Source organism: Sinocyclocheilus anshuiensis, unplaced genomic scaffold, assembly GCF_001515605.1.
Source record: "Sinocyclocheilus anshuiensis isolate Anshui unplaced genomic scaffold, SAMN03320099.WGS_v1.1 scaffold189, whole genome shotgun sequence".
Taxonomy (NCBI): domain Eukaryota; kingdom Metazoa; phylum Chordata; class Actinopteri; order Cypriniformes; family Cyprinidae; genus Sinocyclocheilus; species Sinocyclocheilus anshuiensis.
This window is the reverse complement of record NW_015540861.1, coordinates 546,438-569,805: the sequence shown is the minus strand read 5'-3', so window position 1 is coordinate 569,805 and position 23,368 is coordinate 546,438. Positions and strand designations below refer to the sequence as shown.

The 23,368-nt window shown below is 35.0% G+C and overlaps 1 protein-coding gene across 1 annotated transcript in view; it reads left to right on the top strand.

The window, feature by feature from the left end:
• LOC107688002 (GPI ethanolamine phosphate transferase 2-like) overlaps positions 1–23,368 on the top strand; it is a 145,138-nt gene that overhangs the window by 52,801 nt on the left and 68,969 nt on the right. Inside the window, 4 exon segments of the mRNA XM_016485536.1 lie at positions 4,524–4,662; positions 8,173–8,385; positions 15,162–15,249; positions 15,251–15,377. Coding sequence (XP_016341022.1) covers positions 4,524–4,662; positions 8,173–8,385; positions 15,162–15,249; positions 15,251–15,377 — 567 coding nt within the window.

The following is a 23,368-nucleotide window of genomic DNA, read 5'->3' as shown; positions in this document are numbered from 1 at the left end:
TCTTAACTTTTATAAAGAATATCTCTTTGGATTTGAGACTTTAGTCTTTGCAACTTTACAGATCTTCTTTATGCACCAAGAGCTTGTAACACTCCAAAGAGAAAGGAAAAATTGAAATCGCATCATATGACCCCTTTAATACAATTTATGAACGCACATAAGAAAAGAGAGAAAGTAGGGATTTTTTCTCTTTTGTTATTATTTTATTTTTATTTTATTTATTTGTTTATTTTTACACATATCTATTTACTTTTTTTTTTTTTACAATAAAGTACCGACAATTCATAAAACTATTTCCACATAAGCTATTTTTTAAGAGTTGCTATTCTGTGTGACGACAGACTCCTCTCCATCCTGAACTTCAGACTGAGACTGTCGACTTGTGTTATTGTTCTCATCTGAGCTATTCTGCAAAGTGTCTGAAATCCGCGGTCTTTTACTTGATATTAAATAGCGCTCCATCGAACGCTAATGCACACTGTACAGCGTGCCCAGGGTTGCCAGGTCCCAGAAAAATTTCCAGCCCAAAGCTTACTCAAAACCAACGCACTAGTGTAAAGAGGACTTGAGACTGTCGACTTGTGTTATTGTTCTCATCTGAGCTATTCTGCAAAGTGTCTGAAATCCGCGGTCTTTTACTTGATATTAAATAGCGCTCCATCGAACGCTAATGCACACTGTACAGCGTGCCCAGGGTTGCCAGGTCCCAGAAAAATTTCCAGCCCAAAGCTTACTCAAAACCCCCCAAAAGGAATGAAAACTAAGCCAATTTTTGCCATATCCAATCACAGCTGACAGCTGCTTTATTCCATTAATGCTTTTTAAAATAAAAATAAAAATTTTGATTTTATTTATTCTAGGCCTATGTTTTAAATCTTAGCAAGACAAGTTTATATGTAGTATGTGCATATTAAATTATTTAATCTGTATTTTATTTATTTATTTATTTTATTTTACCCTTTCTTTCATTTTAATTTTCAGCACTTTTCAAGATAAAATTAAAAGGGCTAAAGTATTATGACAATATTTTTTTCCCATATCATAGCAATATTTATCACAATATTCATTTACCATTATTATGGAAGGAAATGCTTTGAGAATGCATGTAAACATAACTTGTTTTTTTTCATAAATTCTTTCAAGCCAACGTTTAATTTAGGGCCCCATGAAATTCACTTTATTTTTTCCCTAAATATGATGTGTTTTCCATTTGATTTATTTTGTGATTTATGATTTAATACACATTTATCATGAAAAATTATGTCTGATGAAATTGATAATAATATAATTAAATATAACAATTAATTTACAACAAAAACCTTGCATTTTTGTTTTTGTCAAATAAGATGATGCACGACAAAACTGTGTGTTTGATATTATAACATGGATGAAAAATATTTGGGTTGAATGATATTCCTTACAAATAATGGTAATGGTATTAGCCTATTATTTTGAGAAGTACATTTTACTAAATCATAGTAGCTAATATATTTCTGTTCAAATTTCTTACGGTGAAAAGATCTCTTGGAGAGGCTCTGGAAATGAAGTTCATAAAGTGCGAGGCGAACGCTGAAATCACCGTGAGCTTCACATGTGTTTGAGTTTGTAGAGAAAACTATGGCATTTAAACAGAGACACTCAGATCGTGCAGACTTATAAGCGACATGCTTTGACTGGTTGTTGTCGTGTTTATATCTGCTGTGTAAAACCCTTAAAGGTGACGTATCATGAAAATCTGACTTTTCTAGGTTATAAGTGCTATAAATCAGGTCCCCAGTGCATCTACCAACCAAGGAAACGTGAAAAAAGATTAACCCAGTAACTTTGTTTTTGTAAGCCTTTTTCTGCAAGCGTGTGAGAAAACGAGCATGTCTGATTTCGCTCCCTTGGTGACGTGGCAAAGGGATCTCATTATAATATTACCGCCCATTAATCTGTAAGTTTACACCCACGGCGCCGTCATTTTGATTTCACAAGCGACAATGGTGTAATGCCATGGTGAAAGTTTGAGCAAAACATGCTAACTATTTTGCCTTTGGCTGCACAGATGAGCACAGAACACTATTTACAGTCCCAGCCTCAAAGGAGACAAGAGAGCAGTGGATTTATTGATTTATTTAATGTATATTGCTGCTGCCACACAGATCTAAAATAAACATGCGATTTATTTACCAGCTGTTTACCTTCACAGACATAACCGACTGTTTTTGTAACTTGTGTGTTTTTAACGTAAACTTGTGTGAGTGAGAACTTAGTTTAGTCCTCACATGCTGTGACAGCCGCTTTCTGTCCGTGTGCTTTGGATGTGTGCGCTCAGAAAACCATATATTAGACGTTGATATGGCTTTAAAACGGATGATTTCAGCGCGATAGACATCATAATCTAAACCAAACAGATGTTTTGTTTTGGCAGAGTATTTGAGGTATCAGCTGTAGAAGCACAATTGACATGTCAAAGTCTAGACCCTGAATATAAGACGACCGTGTTTTTTCAGATGTATTTCCAAGAAAAAAACATTGTCTTATATTCGGGTCAATACGGTAATACACATTAGTAAAAGGATCTATTTTCATTTTTATTTGTCTATAGATACACTTTAGGCAGCCGCGGTACATTATAAAAGTAGCCCAAAAAACTGCAACCCGTGGCTCTGCAATTTTTCCCGTGACTGCATTTTCAAAATAGCCCAATTGTGCGGAAAACCTCGACATGGAAACACTGAGTGCGCCTAATTAACCCCTTCCCCATAATACCAATTGTTTATAGGCCACATATTAGGCACCTTTTTTTTTTAGGGTTTTAATGTTTATTTTTCAATGTTAATGAAAGTGACACTGGGAGTTAAAAACAGGAATATCATTAGGAAATCCTTGGGGGGGTTGTGCCGGGGCTAAGCAAGTTTCTGACGGGGCTATAGCCCCATCAAGCCCGCCCTAGCACTGCCACTGAATGAATGCATAATGCATTATTAAAAAAACATATAATATGTTGTTTCATCTCATAAATTATAAAAAAAAAAAAATAAAAAAAAAACAATTATAATACATTTATAAAACTTACGGAAGCAGCTCCGGGCGGCTGACAAATGAGGTCAGCGCTGCGCATGCGCCGGTGAGTCTCGTGAAAACCAACGTTTGTTTACAGGATCAAAGGAAGCAAAGTTTCCTTACTTTAGCAAAGGAAAACCAGTCTCCTCTTGGCTTATATCGAAATCCTCTGACATTCTTCTTTACAAATCCTCGTTTTGTACTTCTAATTCTTGACCGTTGTTTTGTTTTGATCTCTCCGCTGCGTTTCCGCATGTGTTACTTCTGAGCGGCGCATGCGCAAAGCCGACCTGTGTGAGACACTTTTTTTTTATGGATGGGCGCTTTTTATTTCACTTCTTTTGGACTGAAGCAATGCAACACCCGCTGACTGCAATGATAGAGCTTGAAAGATCAAAGACATGTTTTAATATAACTCCGACTGGATTTGTCTGAAAGAAGAAAGTCATATACACCTAGGATGCCTCGGGGGTGAGTAAAACGCAGCCTAATTTTCATTTTTGGGTGCACTAACCCTTTAAGATCTGTACAGTATCTTACTGTCTTACTGATATTACAATAAATATAGATAAAATCAAATGTGCCATATTACACATTCATCTGATCAGATATCTGATTTAAGAAGATTTAAGATTTAAAAAATATCATTTTTATTTTTATTATTATTGTTGTTGTTGTTATTATTTATAAGTAGTCTTTGTCTGGTTTAAGTAAAGTAACAAGTTAACGATGGCAAGATATGAGACTTATAATACATTATAACTCTGGGAAATATAATCCATTGTAAGTTAATTGGATGCATTGTGTTCAATGTGTATTATAAATCATCATACTCTTAAAAGCTATAACCACAAATAATACTCATGAGATGATAAAACATATTATAAGGTTTTTTATTTCTTTGAAATAAATTATTGATTTATGAATTGTTTAATTATGAATTGACATTTTTATACAATGTTATATATATTGTATATTATATTGTAATTTTATTTTAAAAATAATGTATATATATATTATTTATATATAAATTAATTCTTAAAATACAAGAATCCTTCATAAAAATTACGAATTATTGCATGTCTAAAATGATCATAGTCTAAACAAAGAGTGAAATAACCAAAAACCATTTATTTTGTGGAAATATATGTATATTTTTTTTTAATAATTTTTATCAAATAAAATTATATATATAATATTATAGATTTTGAATGGACTATTTTATAGATTTTTTTGTATTTATCGTGCATCTATATAATTAAATTTTAAAATATCTGTACTAATGTTACATTTAAATAAATATGTTTAAATATTAATACATAATTTTAAATAAATAATTTTAGATAATAAAATAAATATGAACAATTTATTAATAAATATATTTATTTAGAGTAATAATAAAACATAAATATATTAAAATATTTTTATTTCTTGTTTTGTGTGTGTGTGTGTGTGTGTGTGTGTGTGTGTTTCAGGAATCTGAAGGGACGTTGCCCAACTTACTGGTTCTGTGTGGAGATCACGGCATGTCTGAAACCGGAAGCCACGGCGGATCTTCGGAACCGGAAATCAACACGCCCCTTGTGCTCATCAGCCCCGCCTTCAGGAGGAAAGGTGAGTAGCACCGACAGGTGAATATTTCAGCCCGTTGGTGGGTGTTCTCTGAAGAATGCTCTGTATTGAGAGATTTGACTATTGGATTGCCAGAAAACCATGTTAGCAAAAAAATGACGTTATCTCATGGTGTTTTGAAGGAAAGGTTGCTCACATTAAGTTCCTCCTCCAGACGTAAAGGTTATGCGACTCTTTGAAGTTCAAGAAAAACATTTTGGATGATCCTCTATCGATTTTTCCAAAGTTTCTCTGAAACTGAAGTTATTTTAAGCCTGTTCTCTATATTTGATGTCTTGGTTCTTCAATAAAGTATTGGCCAGGCCTCCCACAGTTGTTAAGCTGTATCCAATGATTGCCGTCTGACAGAAATCTCAGCTAAACAAGGGCTCTAATAGTCCTCTGTCTCCTGAAAAGAAGCTTTACGCACAATAAACATTTTTGTAAATCAGTCCCCAGATGTGGCTGAAGTGATGATTTTTCATCTTAATCTTGCTTTAAATCAGAAAAATAACAACCAGCATATTCACCCATGCATTTATGAGAATTAATGTGTTTGTGAGGGACGGGACACTGAATGTGTTACTGATGCACCAGTTAATGATGTTATTTACCCTTTGCTGAAAAAGCTCAAGAAAGGGGAAGCTACAGTAGTGCTTCTGTACACAGAACTGAGTCTCACAGAATCAAAGGTTGGTGTTTCAGCAAACTCTCAGTAGCGATTATGTGTAAGCGCACAACACAGAACAATGCTTAAATCAAAAACGGTTGCATTTTCCAGATCAGCGTTAATGACTGTGCAAGATATTCTTAGAATGTGCAAAGCTGTGTGCTTCTGTTCATCTGTTTGGGAGTTATTTCAGCCATTCTTGCATTTTAAATCATTTGCAAGAGCACAAAATATGATCTGCTTTTGCTAGAGCTTAAAGTGTAGACATTTTTATTTTTTTTTTTTACATTATCAAGACCATATCTCCAGTATCTAAGTACTGATGAAGGGCAGTTATTCCACAAAAAAGAGCCTGCTGTGTTTCACTCTATCTTTGCTTGCACATTTACAATTCTTTGCATTCTTTTATTGCACTTATTAGTTCCCCTCTATTTTAGTCAATGTTTCTTGTATCAGAAACAGCCAAAATTTGCTTTTTCATGATCATTTCCACCCTCTCTGATCCTCACAATTATAGTTAATGTTGTGATTTAATGCTGGTTAGCATTAATTTAATAAAAATTAAAGTACATTTTGTTTTATTCTGGTTTCGAATGTCGACTTTTCAATCCAGTCAGTTCACATCAGATAAAATCAAGTACATGTTATTTCTTGTAAAATGTCATTTTACTTCAAAGTATGTCATCACTTTTTAAGTCCTCAAATCATGTTTAATAATATTTTATGAGTAAGATTTTTTGGGTAAGATTACAGTACCCGTAAAACAGTACAGTAAAACAGTAATAATGTGAAATATTATTACAATTTAAAATAACTGTTTTCTATTTAAATATAATTTAAAATTTTCAGCATCATTACTCCAGTCTTCAGTGTCACATGATCCTTCAGAAATCATTGTAATGCTATGCTAATAATAGTAATAATAATTTTAATTTCTTATTATTATGAACGTTTTTTTTTTGTGAAAAAATATTATTCAACATTTTTCAGGATTCTTTGATGAACAGAAAGTACAAAAGAAGAGCATTTATTTGAAATTGAAATCTTTTGTATCATTATAAAAGTCTTTAATGTAACTTTTGATCAATTCGTTTGATAATGCATCTTGCAGAATAAAAGTATTAATTTCTTAAAACAAAAAAAAACATACTGACCCCAAACTTTTCAACAGCAGTGTACAAGGTTAAATTTCTACTGTAAGGCTTTCTAGGTGCTCTTCCTTATATATCCTACATGGACTCATGTAGTTGTTCGCTGCACATTAAATCACAAATGTCTGTGTCTGTCTGATTGCATTAGAGGAATTCTGCAGTGAGTTGCTGGATAATTTTACGGCCCGAGAGTTTTAAATTACCCACTGATTCATCTCTGTCTTATAATATAAAGCACTGATTCATGTTTCCCCTACTGTTTTATAATGGATTAATTTGCATTGAGTCCAGTGTGTAATTGATTGTGACACACACACAGAGCTGGCGCAGCGGTTGTCGCACTGATAATGTGATGCAGTACACGCAGTGAGCACATGATGCACTCATAACCACGTGTGGATAAACACACACTATACTCAAGCCCTAGAGTGTGAAAATCTATGAGATATGCTCATTATCCACTTCCACTCATCCCGATATTTTCTCTCTCTCTTTCTCTCCTAAATTAAAGTGTGGAGTGGAGCAGCATCTGTCTACACCAGACTGTCAGGGTGAATGTGATAATTGTTTCTTTTCCTGTCTGATCTATTTTTGTGATCACACACACAATCACACCAGCTTTCTCTTGCAACACCGTTTTTATTTATAGATGAGCTCATATCCTCACCTGCTGCATGCGGTGCTTTCATGCTTACCTCATTGTCCTTCATACCGCTGTAGCCGCAGGTAAAACCAGCAACATCCGGAGAGACATGGCAGACTTGTTAATAAGCAGCTGAATTTTTAGTTTTTTTTCTTTTTTTTTTTGGTATACGCATAAACTTAACCTGAATCATCTTCGTATTTCCTTTGGATTTTTACATTGCAAATTGAGTCTTTGGAACCATTCAGACCAGTGACTCAATTCAGTCAGATTTAACAATTGATTTATGATTTTTGTAAAGGATCTGCATGATTATTTTTGTGCACAGCCAGCGAGGACAATGCAAAAGCTATGCAACACTATTCAGCTAAATTCTAGATGCATTTTTGAGTTAGCGCTACAGATTCATCAGCACAGCACAGGAAACACTGACTTAATCAAATGCTGATGTCTGTCTGTGAGGAATATATTATAGATTTAGCGTGTATAAATAATTTTAATTTAGTGTCATCAACTTCCTGCCAGAGATGAAGTAATCAGCATTCATGAATTAATATGTAAATATGTCTTCTTTTTGGGTGTCAGTTTGCAGAATAGTGCTGGAAGGAGAACGAAAGTAGTAGGAAAAGTTTGGATGGATGGATATAAATTGATGGATGGATAGATGGATGGATGGATAGATGTATATGTAAATGGATGGATGGGTGATAGATGCATATATTTATAGATGGATGGATGGATGGATAGATGTATTGAGGAATAGATGTATGGATCAATGGGTGTATAAATGGATGGATGATAGATGTATAGATGGATGGATGGATAGATGTATTGAGGAATGGATGGATGAATGGATGGATGGATGGATGGATGGATGGATGGATGGATAGATAGATAGATAGATAGATAGATAGATGATTATTCACATTTTGCTGAAATAAGAGAACTGACTTTCTTGTAAAACTCCATAAAGTGCATGTCATGGACAGAAATGTGCTGTAAGTCTTAAAGCCAGTGAGCAGTTAATGACACGTATCTTGCTGTTGTAGTGGGATTTGAGAAGCCGGGCGTCCTGGAGCAGGTGGATCTGACCCCCACCCTCGCACTGGGTCTGGGGTTACCCATCTCCAAGAACAGCGTGGGCCATTTGATTCCAGCAGTGTTTGAGGAGTTATCGCTCCGAGAACAGCTGCGCCTCCTCCAGATCAATGGACACCAGCTCAGCCGCCTCCTACAGGACAGCAATCCCACCTTCCACAAGGGTGAGTTCACATGTGCAGTACAAAGCTAATGCACACAACAGCATTCCCACACAGCCATGATCAGTCCACAAACTGTCTGATGCATATTGCGAACACAAATAGCTATTTGATTGGTGACCAGGTGTCAAACAAATGATTGGGCACTTTGTATGTTGGGAAAATGGTCTAAGTGGATACTTATTGGCAAGAATAAGCTGCAAAGTGGGTCAAACTTTATAACAATTGTCTAAAGTCAGAGGGTCCCAAGACACATTTGAGATGGATAGTAGTCCAGTCACGTATACAAGGTCGGACTCTGCCAACTGTAAATGCATCTGGTTGTTTGGACAGATATGTAAACTTTACTCCTACCAGATGGAGCATCGTCAGCAGCAGTGGAAGTTTGGGAGCCTCACAATCCACATGTTAATTAGTAATGATTGATGAGAGACACACGGATGTACCTTAAGCCCTTAATTGCCATGCAAAGAGAGCATTCAACAGGAAATTTTGCTGACTGGCATTAGCGTGAAGAAAATTCCATTATATCTGCATACAATAGCACAGGATTTGTAAGATTCTGTTGTGTGGAGGCCAAGTGTAAATGGAGTGTGCACCAAATCGGATAACAATCTGATCAGTCAAGATGAGTGAAGTGGAAAAAAGGCCCAAGAGATTTTCCACTTCATTATTCAGAAGTTTGTGTCTGAACTGAAGCACTCAAATATTGTCTCAAAAAGATGGATAGATGTAAAAAATGAATAGGTGGATGGATAGATGGATAAATTATTGGATGGATGCATGTGTAAATGGATGGATGGAAGCACTCAAATATTGTCTCAAAAACAAAATAATTTATATATTATATTTAATTTATATTTAAAATATTTGTAATTATTATTTTTTTAAGTTTAAGGAAAACTAAACCTGAAATAAAAATAAATTAAAGCTAAATTTAAATATTAAGAGCACTTAACAAAATTACTCAAACTGAACAAAAATTAAAAGTGAAAACTGAAAATATATATTAAAAAAACTATTTTAATATTAAATATTATTAAATACTATAAATAATACTAAAATAACAGAATCAGGGTCTCTCAGAGTGTGCTTCACACTCTCACACTACACTTGGCTACTGTCTAGGGTTTTTGTCTTAAAAAAAGGCAATCTGCGCTATGCTTTAGTTTGCAATCCAGTTTTGTTTTCCTGTTTTGCTGCTTGAGTAACAAGCTCATGAAACGCTGTCAGTAACCCGACATAAGAGCACGAGATTGAGTACACAGGCCTGACTGGGCCTTTAGAGCACTTTAAATCCATAGAAGTCGAAAAGTTATACCCTTTAGCCCAAACCTAGATGTGTGTTTGTGTGTGTTTGTGTGTCTTCTGCTGCCTCTTTAGCAGTTTGGTTCCATTTTCTCTCAGCAGGATGCCTGGCCTCCCACAAATATCCATCTCTGGCTCATTCACTTCTCACTTCTTGCAGTATTGAGAGTTTTGCTGGGTTATGAGGTGTGAGTGTGTTTATTCAGGGTTGGTGTGTTTGATGGTGATGTCTGCTGACATTTTCACAGACTTGTGTTGCTGTTTCTGGAAGAGTATGTCTCGTGTAGCCAGATATTTTGACTGTTGTTATAAATCTGATTCACAGCTTATTCTGGCCTTGAACTGTCCACTTAGACAGAAAGAGACAGCTTGACTGACATGTAAAGCAACCAGAAAAGTCCTTTGTTTTTATTGCATGTATCTAATTGTTGTTAGCACAATAATAGATTGGCATTCAAATTAATGCACAGCAAAGTCGATCCATGAGCAGCTGCACAGATGCTGATGCATCCCACCCGATGAGGATCCGCTTTTATGGCGGGAAGAAAATGCTAAGCCGGCAGAGTATAGTACTTTGTTCACAGCTGTTCCATGCTGTTTGAATGAGAACATGTGACTGGATGAAAATGTGATTTGCTTTTATGTAAACACTGTTTATGTATGTGCAGTTAATGTGGCAGTCTACTTTTCAAATGACTTTTTTATTTCATGCATAATTAATTTTTTAATTTAAATTTTTTTTAAAGAAAAAGCATAGGTTGCTGAAATAAGCCTATGATTTCAGCCAACTAATTTTTTGTATACAATATGCATTGGACATTGAATTTCCAGTCTTTCACCTGCGCTCAAGTGAGGGTTCGAGAGGCGTGTGGAGGTTGAGATCTGATTGATGACGACAATATATTGCCACTACCCACTTTCGTCCTTCCATTTTCTGAAGGAAATTCAAAAATATGAGATTGTTAGAGGTCATCTCTTCAGTCTCTGTGTGACATACAGGCAGATATTACCTCACTTCACCCATGCCTGCCTTGCGCTCTTTAGAATGTAGAAACTTCTCCATCATGCTTTTGCAGCCTAATGAAGCACTTAATTAAACTGCAGATGAATTATTGTGATTAAGGGGAGAATCATTCATCAGAGTGTTTCTAAGCACATTGACCTGAAAGCGAGACGTCTGAGGTTTTCTCCAGATAACACTTTTCCCACGGTAACACGCTGAGAGCTCAAGCTCATGACGGCACCCCATTAAAATGCAACGTGCAGCAGAACCCTGAGTCACACTAGAGATCTTGACCTGCTTTTCCTTTTGTGTGCATGAAGCAGAGGCAGTGCTCTAAACCTCCATACTAGCATACTGCAATATATAGTAAATACTGTATAGTGCATACATTTGTTTTGAACTCTTGGAAATAAATAGTTATGTTAGTGTTTTATGCTAATTACTTTTCATATATATCTATTTTATATATAACTATACTGCATACTGTAAAAATAGTGATAATATGATAGTGTGCCATTCCAAAACACCCAGAGGTGTCTCCTTTTGTGCCATTTTCAGCACTTTCACCCTGAATGCGTTATGAACTGCATTATTAAGCACAGCCTGAGCGCGCGCACACACACAGACACACACACAGATCTTTATTAATATAGCTCAGCAAATAAAAGCCCAGATCCACTTAAACCAGAGAGGATCTTCACAGACCATCATCAACACAAATGAGTGATAATTCCACCATCAGAATCGTTCAAAGGTTTATTGAAAGGCATTTTAATGGAAGGTGACGCAGGCGATCTGAGGAGGATTTCAGAGAGGCTGATGTGTGAGGAGACATCCGTCATCATGACAAGATGATGCAGAATCCTGTGCTGACCAGATGCAGAGACACTGACCTGCCGTCCACACACACATATGCACACACACAGCACAAACGCACACACACACACACACACACACACACACACACATATGCGCACATGCCGCTTGTTTGAAGAGCTCTACTGATTTCCCGTCTGTTTTGTGTGTGTGTGTCAGCACAAGTCCGATCTGTTTCTGATACACACACAAAACGGTGAGGCTCAAATGTGTGTGTGAGAGAGATAGAGTTGTAACATTAGAACTATCTATCGATCTGTCTGTCATTCTGTCTATCTCTGTCGTTATGTCTGTCCTTCTGTCAGTCATTCTGTCTGTCATTCTGTTGTTATATCTATCCATCTATCTGGCATTCTTTCTATCTATCTGTTATTCTTTCTAACCATCTATTATTCTGTCTGTCGTTCCATCTCTCCATACATCTATCCATTGATCATTTTGTCTGTCATTCTGTCATTCTGTCTATTAATTTGTCTATTGTTCTTTCATTCTGTTTCTGGTTCTGTTCTGTCTATTCCCCATGTCTCTGACTTTTTGTCTGTCTGCTTCTCTCTCCCTTCTCTTTCCTTGTTTTCTTTCTCATTTCCAGCTGTATATATTCATGAATAATCCCCATTATTCCACGAGCAGGAGAGGCTCATCCCAGCGGACGCTCTGTTTGGCTTTTCTCTAACTCTCCTGCTCTGTGATCAATGCTGTGAATTAAACTTTCATTATTAAGCAGACTCCGGTGTGTCTAAGAGAGGACGGACCATTTACGAAGAATCATCCTCACAGGCCAAGGTTTCTCATTGCTGTAACGCTATTATATCTCGCAGCTCTAATATGCATGACTTTCTGTTGATACTGTGGAAATAACACTATGTTTCACTGTCATAACAGTTGACTTGGATTCATGAGCTAATTCAGCATAATCATATAATTGATTAATCACAGCCTCGGTTATTTGTGTTATGACAATAGATGAACGTTCCAGCAAAGTGAATTCATTCATAAGAGAATGGATTCATGTGAAAATGCCTCTAATGTTCTGTTTTACCCTCTAACGCTCGGTAATAGTCCCATTCATCACTTTTTCTCTGGGTTAATATGATCTCCATCAAGCAAATCACATCTCGGTTTATCACCTTTCTGTCTTTGGGGTTCACACAGACACCGATTAAGATGCTACATAGATGCTCGGGAAAGAAATATTAAAGATTCACAGGTTTCACATGGCCTGGAGGAATGTGTGGCTTTACATACCATCTGTCCTAAGTAGCATGCATGATTAGAAATCATATTTGGGATGCACTGATCATGCATACTACTTAGGACATATAGTATATAAACCAAAATCATAATAAGTGAAATAGTTAAACTATTTACTAAATCATAATAAGTTAAGTTAAACAGTGCCCTCCACTAATATTGGCACCCTTGATAAATATGAGCAAAGGTGGCTGTGAAGATAAATAGTCTTTTTGATATTTAATTCAAAAAATTCACAAAATTCTAACATATCATTGAAGTAAAACAATTGAAAGTGGGGGGAAACTCACATTATGAAATGTTTTTCTCCAATGCATGTTGGCCATAATTATTGGCACCCCTAGAAATTATTATGAGTAAAATATCTAGTATATTCCCATTCATATTTACATTTTTGGCACACCAGAGTGACTAGGATCATGAAATTGTCCAGCCATGACTTCAAAAAAATTCAGGGCACTGTATATAGTTTGCCATATGTGCGCATATGGGGTTATCTGGATGATTTTTGCATGCAGTAAACATTATGAACAACCCCATTGCTCTATAGATTAAGAGTTCATGTGCAACTTTTTCAGTTGCCATGGCAGTTTCAATTAATATTGAATTTTAGGGTAATTCATTTAGCATCCATTAGTTATTTAGCATCCATTAGTGCCTTAAGTTAATTTGTCTAGTAATTTAAAGTAATTCATTATTTTCATCCAAACAGTTTGCAAGAGGCTTATTGTATAAAGATGTCATTTTAAGTGCATGCTCTTAGTATGTTATACAAGTATGCAAATTGCAGTGCAGTATGCATTCATGGACATTAATTGCACATCAATTTGGGCTGAGAATTTACCCTGCAAAAGATCATTTAAAGTCATTATTTTGTTAAATGAGAAAAGCATTGCATACACATTGCAAAAAAAAGTAAGTTTAGAAAGAAATATTTTGATTCAACATTTATTTACTACACACAAACTTTTAAGGCAGTGGCCATAACATTGTTTTCAGAAGCTGCTTCTGAAGTGGCATTTAGGTATATTTACACAAACTGTTCAGAGGTTGCATGAATTTAAGTTGCATGGGTTAAAAAAAAAAATCGTTGTTGGTTTTACATATTTAACGTGTGTTCAGTAACAAACAAGGAGGCAATAGTTTACTTCAAATCTGTGTCATTGTTATTCCAATAGCTGATTTTAACATGTTGACACTTTAGCATTAACTAACTTGCTCAACAACCTGTTTGTGTCAGTTGTTGAGCTGCAAGCTTGTAGAAGCTGGCTGTTCATGCCTAATGCGTTTTAAGTTGCGCTCAGACACATTTCAGAAAGCCGTTTGTGTCACATACTTGGGTCAAGTTTGTTTCCCGTTGTGTGCGTGTCATTCTTCACAGCATCAGCTCTGTGGAGAATCAGAGCTCAGAGGTGGGGAGAGACACACTTAGAAAGAGAGAGGCACAGAGCGAGACGAAGGTGTCCTGTAGTGAAGTGTCTGGGTGGTATGAGGCAGACGTGCCTGTTAGCTCACTCTGAGATCCCGCTGTGAAGGCCCTCAGTGTCTGTCTGCTTTAAAACACAGCCAGCAGACACCTGATTCTTTTGCACCAGCTTCCTCATGGTGTCTTCATAACACTGTGGCTCTGTTTCAAAACCTAGTGAGCATTTTAAGGCATCATATGTGAAGGCTGTTCTGAAGATAAATAATATGTCATCTAAAACGCCTTCTTATGGCCAGCATCACATTTATTCTTTGGCGAGAAGGCAATCCCGCAATGCATTGCAGCAAGCTCAGGAAAAAAAAAGGATATTTTTTTCTTACTGATTTTACTGATTACTAAAGGCTTGCTAAATAAAAGCTTGCTAAATATATATTTTTTTGCTATTGTTTTAATTTAATTTAAAATGGTATTTTTTTCTCATTGTTTTTGCTGCTTACAGGTTTGCTAAATAATATCTAAAGCAATATTGTAATTGTAAGGATTTTTATTAGAGGTTTTAGAATGAATTTTTATATTTTATTAAATTTTTTGTTGAAAAAAAAAAACCTTGCTATGTATATATGTATACTGTGTTAGACTGACCGGGACTTGTCACAGCACTTACATATCATTGCTCTTTTGTTGGTTTGATTGCTTTTATTGTCCTTTGTAAGTCACTTTGGATAAAAAGCATCTGCTAAATGACTAAATGTTAATGTAAATCAGTCGCTTACGAGGTTCCAATTCAGTTAGCATAGGCAAGGCAGATAACTAAGTTAACGGCATTCTCTCTCTTGTGTTCTGGTTTCATCTCTGGCATTGTTCATGTCTGTTCAATTCTTCCTGTACTTTCCCCCATCTCTCTCTCTGTCACAGAGGATGGTTACGAGCAGTTTCGCGTGGCGGAGAAATCTCATGGAAGCTGGATGAAGCTCTATTTGGATGGAAACACGTCAGAGGTTCTGTAACATGGGCAAGAAGGTTCTCAAACAGTATCTGGAGGCCCTGAAGGCCATGAGTTCAGCTCTGAGCAAACAGCTGGGCAAATACGACATGTACTCCATGATCATGGGCATGATCTTCATACTGCAGGTGAGAGCCGTTTAAACCTGAAGATGCCACATTTAATTTCATGTGAATGAAAATGAGGCTGTAATTGCATTACTCACAGTCTTGTTTTTGATCACAAAGTATGCCGTCTACTCAAACGAATCTTTATTCAAGGTTCTGGCTGTAAAGGTCAGTCTGATTCACTCTTAAAGTATTTCACATTTTTAACAGGCAGGTTTTGCTTCAGCTATCGTAATTTCACATCTATATTCAGGCAGGTTTTGGCAGATCCTCATCAGATTCGAACACGTGCTCCTCCACGACTATCACTTGCAGTCATAGCTGAAACTAAAGCATTTAACACTTCATAAAACTCATTTCCTGGTGCAGCGTGAATTTGGAAGGTGTATGTTATGTGTCACTAAATTACACGTGAAAGCAGTTTTAACTAGTGATAAAAAAATTAATTATTTAGCAAGTTAAATCTCTTTCAGAATCTACTGGCAGCCGTTTCAAGAGACAATGCATAGTATCTTTTTCCAATATTTTCCAGGGAAATAAATTAGTAAAATAAACACATTTAAAATACATACAATGTATGTAATACAGTGTAAAATAAATGTTTTTTTTTTATGTAGAAACTGCAGTGTTCATTCATACATCAAATTATGTTGGATTATCTTGAAATGCTGCGTTTTCTCAATATTTTGTTTCATCAAAAATACAGTAAAAACAGTAATAATGTGAAATGTTATTACAATTTCAAATAGCTGTTTTATATTTGGATATATTTTAAAATGTAATTTATTCCTGTGATGCAAAGCTGAATTTTCACTATCATTACTCCAGTCTTCAGCGTCACATGATCCTTCCAAAATCCATCTATTGTGCTGGTTTTCTGCTCAAGAAACATTACTTATTATTATCAATGTTGAAAATAGCTGTGCTGCATATTCATATTTTTGTGGAAACTGTGATTTTATGATGAACAGAAACCGTGGTTCATTTTTTTTCAGGATTATTTAATGAATAGAAAGTTCAAAAGAAAAGCATTTATTTGAAATCGAAATCTTTTGTAACAATTGAAATGACTTTACTGATGATTTAATGTATCCATGTTACATAAAAGTATTGATTTCTTTCAAAACAAAAATCTTCCTGGCCCAAAACATTTGAATGGTACTGTACGTTTCATTTGCCATCATTCATTCAAATGCATTATATATTTATATTGCCATTATATCACCCATCAGCCACCAGTTCTCTCGATATAACCATTTGCCATTGAAAATATATGAGTACAACTAGTTTTAGACTATAGCTAAAGATTTGTGGATAAATCTGGAATTTAGCTGCTGGTCTTAAATCCTAAAATGAGTTGTAAATGGATTAAACTGCTTTAAAGCATGTGTAAAGAGTTGAATGGTTTACTGCTTTGTGTTTGTTGTTTACTGTGATGTCTGCGACCGGCTGCCTTCGTCATTCTGTTTTATTCTGCTCTATTTAGGAGAAACGATAAACCTTCGAAAGAATAGATGCGTGACCCTTAAGAAAACAGTAGAGGTCATTTCACTCAAGATTACAGTGAAATAAACAAGAAGTTTTGTGTGAAACCTATTTCTAGAACTTGCATATATATATATATATATATATATATATAAATGGATTTTGGGATTCTGACTGTGACAGCACTGTGGTACACAACCGCACCTTACAGCTTAGTTTTTCTATATTTCTATTTCATTCTTTTTCTTCCGTCGGCTGATAACAAGGCTAATGGCGGTCAGACGTGAGTTGAGAGTGGAGTTTGGAGGTCTTACAGTGGCGTGAAGGAGGATCAATGTCTGAGTTTGAAGGACTGTAGCCTCTCGTCTCATTTACATCCCTTACCCTGCCAACTCATTATGAGCTTAATTAGTCCCTCTCTTCTCTCTAATTAACAATAAAGAGCTCGCCAGCCCTCACGGCAGAGTTCAGATCCAGCCTGGCGCGGGTTGCTGGAGAAGCAGGATTCATTCCTTCAGCCTTTCAGTTTTGGATTTGGGTTTCCACTGTTTTCTTATTTCCTCAAGTCAACATGGAATCAAAACTGACCCTATTTGCTTTCCTAATACAAGTTCCTGGTCTTTTTGTGTATGTTTCATCAGTACAGATTATTCCTGTAAAGTTGTTTGTTTAATGTATTTCATAATCTTTCATTATTATGTGTTAAACTGCTTTCCTTTTTTGGGAAACAATGTTAACCAGTAGCTATTAGACACTGTTTTAAGCTACTAAAATACCTCGACATGTTCTGGAAGGTGAATCTGACCTTTAACTTCCACATCCCAATCAAAAATCATCTTCTCAAAAATGGGTTTCACTATAAATCTGCTTTCATTTAGAAATACATCACATTACAGAACTAAAGTAGAAAATAAAATTAAAATGCGGTTACATATTTATTTAAAGAGGCGATATGTTATTCTTCTGTACACTTTTTGTAGTCACAAATTAATTTCTTCTATAGTACAACTTCAAAAGTCTGGGGTCAGTAAGATTATTATTATTATTTTTAATAATTTTTTTTTTTAAAGAAATTTATACTTTTATTCAGCAAGGATGCATTAAATTGATCAAAAGTGACAGTGAAGACATTTACAATGTTACAAAAGATTTGTTTCAAATAAATCTTTTCATCGTAAAATCACAGTTTCCAAAAAAAACTGTTTTCAACATTGATAATAATCATAAATGTTTCTTGAGCAGCAAACCAATCATATTAGAATGATTTCTGAAGGATCATGTGACACTGAAGACTGGAGTAATGATACTGAAAATACAGTTTTGCTATCACAGGAATAAATTACATTTAGAATTTTTTTCATTTAAAACATTTACATTTAAATTAAATGAATGAACACATGGTTGTGACATCACAAGCAGTTTTTTACATTCTGGTAAATACTAGCCTTGAGAGAAAGTTTGAAACATTCACCTTTTTTTAACCTCCTTTCAAAGCTAGGTTGTGCGGTACATGTTTAGAGGACTGTGGTGCAACAAGCTCAACACTGCAAGCACATAATTCAGCTACTCTTGCGGTGTAGACGTGGTATTAGACTGTCAGCACACTAAAACCCTCTCTGAGAGGATGCATCTCTAAATTCATCCCTTTAAAGCTGTGCTGCTACAGCCATCAAAGCAGCGCTTTTGAAACAAATTCACCACCTTCAAGAATAAACACAATTACTGTCAGACTTCAAATCACCTGTCGTGAGTGATGCTCCCGTTATTATGCACAATCCACAGCTCTCAGTTTATTTACAAAGACTATGATAGTTCTGTGCAATAGAAGATTATAGTTATTTATTTGTTATAGTTATTTAGCATGTTTATTTGTTCAGTATCTGTCAGATGCCCTACTTAATGTGCAGTTGACGTCTGCTGTTCAAAAGTTTGAGGTTAGTACATTTTTGTTTTTGCTTTGATTTATTTCTTTTTTTCAAATAAATGCTGTTCTTTTGAACTTTCGTGAATCAAAGAATCCTGAAAAAAATGTAACACATTTCCACAAAAATATTAGTATTTTATATTCAAGCAGAAAATTCTGGTTTGTACGGAGCCTTGCAAAAGGGACCTTTGCAAAAAAAAAAAATACACAGACTATCACGTGCTCACGAGAAACTTTTGCGTGCGCACGAAAAAGGTTTCGCGAGCTCACACGTTAAAATTTCCGGTTGCGTCACTCTCTGCTGTCTTACAACGCAGAAAACAAAAGCATGGAATGCTAATATAAAATACCTACACCGGAAATTGAAACAGAAAGTTTCTCGTGAGCACGCAAAATGTTCTCGAATGTTTCTCGTGCACACGCAAAATGTTTCTCGTGTGCACGCGAAAGTTTCTCGTGAGCACGTGATAGTCTGTGTATTTTTTATTTTTGCAAAGGTCCCTTAAGGGGCTCGGTAGTTTTGCACCACAGGAATAATTAAAATTTAAAAATATATTCAAATAGGTAAGTTATTTTAAATTGTAATAATATTTCACAATATTACTGTTTTTACTGTATTTTAGATCAATTAAATGCAGCTTTGCTGAGCAAAAGTATGGAAGCCAGTGTCCGCCATGGAATTAAAAAAATGTAAAACGGTAAATTTGACTTTTTATCTCACATTTCATGCAATTCTGAGTTTATATTACACAATTCTGAGAATTGTGATAAAAAATAAATTGATCAGAATTGCGAGTAAAAAAAAGTCTGAATTGGGAGATAAAAAGTTGCAATTACCTTTTTTATTTGAAAATATATATTATGGTCTCTATTTAGACCTTAGGATCTGATTCAACAGAAAATACAAATGACTTGACCGGCAGCAAATAAACATCTTTTCCAGTCCTCTATGAGGAACGGAGACCATGGTTTCTCCATCTCATGTGACCCACTGGATGCCCTCAAACCTTCTGACATTCTCCACATCCCAGTGGATACTGTGTCCTTTAGATCTCATTGACCGGATGAGGTATTGACTTTAGTACTTCAATAATGGATTGCACTTAGCAAATACAGCTGTTGAACTGTGGCAGGAAAAGGTCTTTAGCTCACGCGGCACATATACTGTAGTGCATATCAAATGTGGTGATTTCATCTGTTCTGCAGGCCTGGAGAAAGGTATCGCAACCGTGTTATAATGTGTTTCCTCCCTAAAGCTTTGAAAAATATGTGCTGGTTTTAAATGAATCTGATGTTAACATGCTTATGAAAATAAATGTTTTAGTAACACTTTACAGTCAGGTCCAGCTAACATTAGTTAATTCCTAACATGAATTAAAAATTATAATTGTTCATGTTAGGACCATTAACAGATTTTGATTTTAATAACGTATTGGTAAATGTTGAAATTAACTCACTATATCACGAACTTCACTATATTTCCCCAACAGAATGTTTCCTTGTTATTCAAGGTACTAGAGTCTTTGTAAAGTCTGCTTGTGTAAAGTCTTCTTCTCTTGAGGTTAAACGCATGAAATAACATCATTTAGATTCCACTGGTGGGTGTAAGATTCTGCATGTCTCCTGAGGGCAAATTACTTTTCTGGAGTTTCGTCGTGTAAATGGTGCGGCTGTTATTCAGAATGATAAAACAAAATTCATTGTCAACCACTGAATGCCTGCAATTAAAAGCAAAATGAAATGTGGTTTGCAAAGCATTTAATGTGAATTATTTCAAAATGGAACAAGATGTTCAACAAGAAAGATAAAATGGGCTGGATTTTGTTGTGCTTTGCTTCAAGACCCATGAAATCGGACATTGAGATTTTTTTATGGATGAGGTCAGATCATCCAGAAATGCAAGCTTGATTATATAATACATTATATTAAATATAATACATTTAAATGTAATATAATATTTAAAATATATAGTTAAAGAATATTTAAATAATATAATTAAATATATAGATTTAATAATATTTAATATAACAATTAGCTTTTTTTATTAGTATTTTAGTTTCTTGATTGATATTTATTTATTTTTTTTTTTCATTGTAAACAACAATCCAAGCTTGATGATATAATATATTATATTTAATATATTTAATAATACAGTATATAGTATTTAAACATATATTTAATAGATAGATAGATAGAGTAGCTTTTTTTTGCATTGTGTCTTGCAACCCAATTCTAACAATCAAAAGCGCAAATTGCTGACTGCAAGGATGTGAGTGTACATGTTTGATGAATCGAACAGCTGATTTGCCAACTTTACCCAGCAAACTGGCAAAAAGGTCTGCACCATAATGAAGTGCACCAGTTAGCTTTCGTCACGGTGTTGGACAAAAGGTCAAAATAAACGAGAAGTGTTGTCGAAAAAGTACCACAATAGCTGTTACTTTCCGAACAACATTAGAGGACCCCAGAGGTTGCCAAAAACAGTAGGTAATTTGCTCTGTAATTTTTAAACAGGCTGTGTGAGAAATACACAGACGTGTTCAATTTGGATGGGATTGAAATCACAAAGTGCAGCTGGGAAACAAATGGACCTGATCTAGAGAACTAGTCCTGTCCAAATAGAGCAGAGAGGGGTGGAAATGAGCATGGTGTCATCCGAAAACAAAAGTCATTTCACAGAGTTAGCTAATAAAGCCTTCTGTGAATATCAGGAGAAACAAACTTTGCAGTAGCTGACATATTCTAACAATGAAAAATACTTTTACAGCATTTATTCTTCTTGGTTATTTTCTACTTTTTTTTTTTTTTTTTTATATACTTTTGTTCAGCAAGGATGCATTTAAATTGATTAAAAGTGACAAAAACGGGATTTCTGTTTCAAATAAATTGTGTTCATTTGAACTTGAAAAAAAAAAAAAGTATGACAGTTTCATCAAAAATATGAAGCAGCACAACTTTTTTTCAACATTGATAATAATGATAAAAGCAGCAAATCAGCATATTAGAGTGATTTCTGGAGAATCATGTGACACTGAAGAACACTGTGTGTGTATTGTCTGTCTCAGAAGATCAAAGTGTCTGAGGTTCTATAATTCTTACAAAAATATATTCAAATAGAAAATTGTTATTTTAAATTGTAATAATATTTCACAATATTACTGTTTTTACTGTACTTTTAATCAAATAAATGCAGCCTTAGTGAACAGAAGTTTTTCTTTCAAAAACTTTAATCTTACCGACTGCAAAGTTTTAAACGGTAGTGTATGCTAATGCATTTTTATATTTTCAAGTTGCATTAATAACATTGATATAAGAATGAACATGAACTAAAAATCAATAGTGTACTTATATGTTAATATTAAGATTTTGCCATAATTGCTGTTCATTGTTGGTTCTTGACAACTAATACCGGAAACAGGCATTATGAAAGTAAATATGGTCAATTATGATTTGTGTTAAAAATAATAAGTTTTTTCTTTTTGTGTCTCTGCCAAAATATCTGATTGCGGCCTGATTATTTTTTTTATCCTGTTTTCCGGCCTCTCGTCATTCACATATTCTTTTGGCCCTTTATGCTAAATCTAGTCCCCACAAAGCTTTTATCTCAGATGATCAGCAGTTTGTGTCTTTTCTCTGTTAAATATTAACGTGGCCGTTTCTGACCCTCCGATCTCAAGTTCTGAGAGAAAAGTTTTTTGTTTTTTTTATGTGACTTTTTCAAACATCGCTCACAGCGCAAATGTAACATCCCGTAGAGATGTCTACAAAGACAGCCGTGAGCGAGTGAACCAGATGGGGACAAGAAAAGAGCGAGTGCGTTTCAAAGCGAGCGTTTGACTGTCGGTGCATTGTTGGGAGTCTGAGGCAAGGACACGTCAGCGTGTGTCCTTTTTTAAAACCTTGCTCTCCTGCTTTTATCAGAAATCTCTCAGAGAGCGAGAGATCTGGATTCACTTCTTGGCTGTCATTGCAATCGACAGTTTTTTTGCAATGAAAAAAGCTGAATGTGCATTAGCAGGAGGCTTTCTGACAGTTGTGTTTCTGAGGCGGTGGACAGGTTTTCTCCAGTAAATAACCTCTAAATTCCTTATAATTCTTTCTTTAGGCTTGTTTATGAATACATGTTCTAATGTAGATTTGCAGACAACCTCATCATTAATTTCCCATAAGCCTTGTCTATACAGTATATATATAACGATTTTTAATGTTTTTTAAAGGAGTTTCTTATGCTCATCAAGGCTGCATTTATTTGATCAAAAATATAGGAAAAACATTTTATATTGTGAAATATTATTACGATTTTTCTATTTTAATATACATTTAACAACATACACTACCGTTCAAAAGTTTGGGGTCAGTACATTTTTATTCTTTCTTTTTTTGAAAGAAATTCACACTTTTATTCAGCAAGGATAAGAAGTGATAGCAAAGATATTGTTAGAAAAGATTTATATTTTGAATAAATGCTCTTCTTTTTAACTTTTTATTCATCAAAGAATCCTGAAAAAAGTATTGCAGTGTCCAAAAAAATATTTGGCAGCACAAATGTTGCCAACATTTATCATTCTAATAATAAATCAGCATATTAGAATGATTTCTTAAG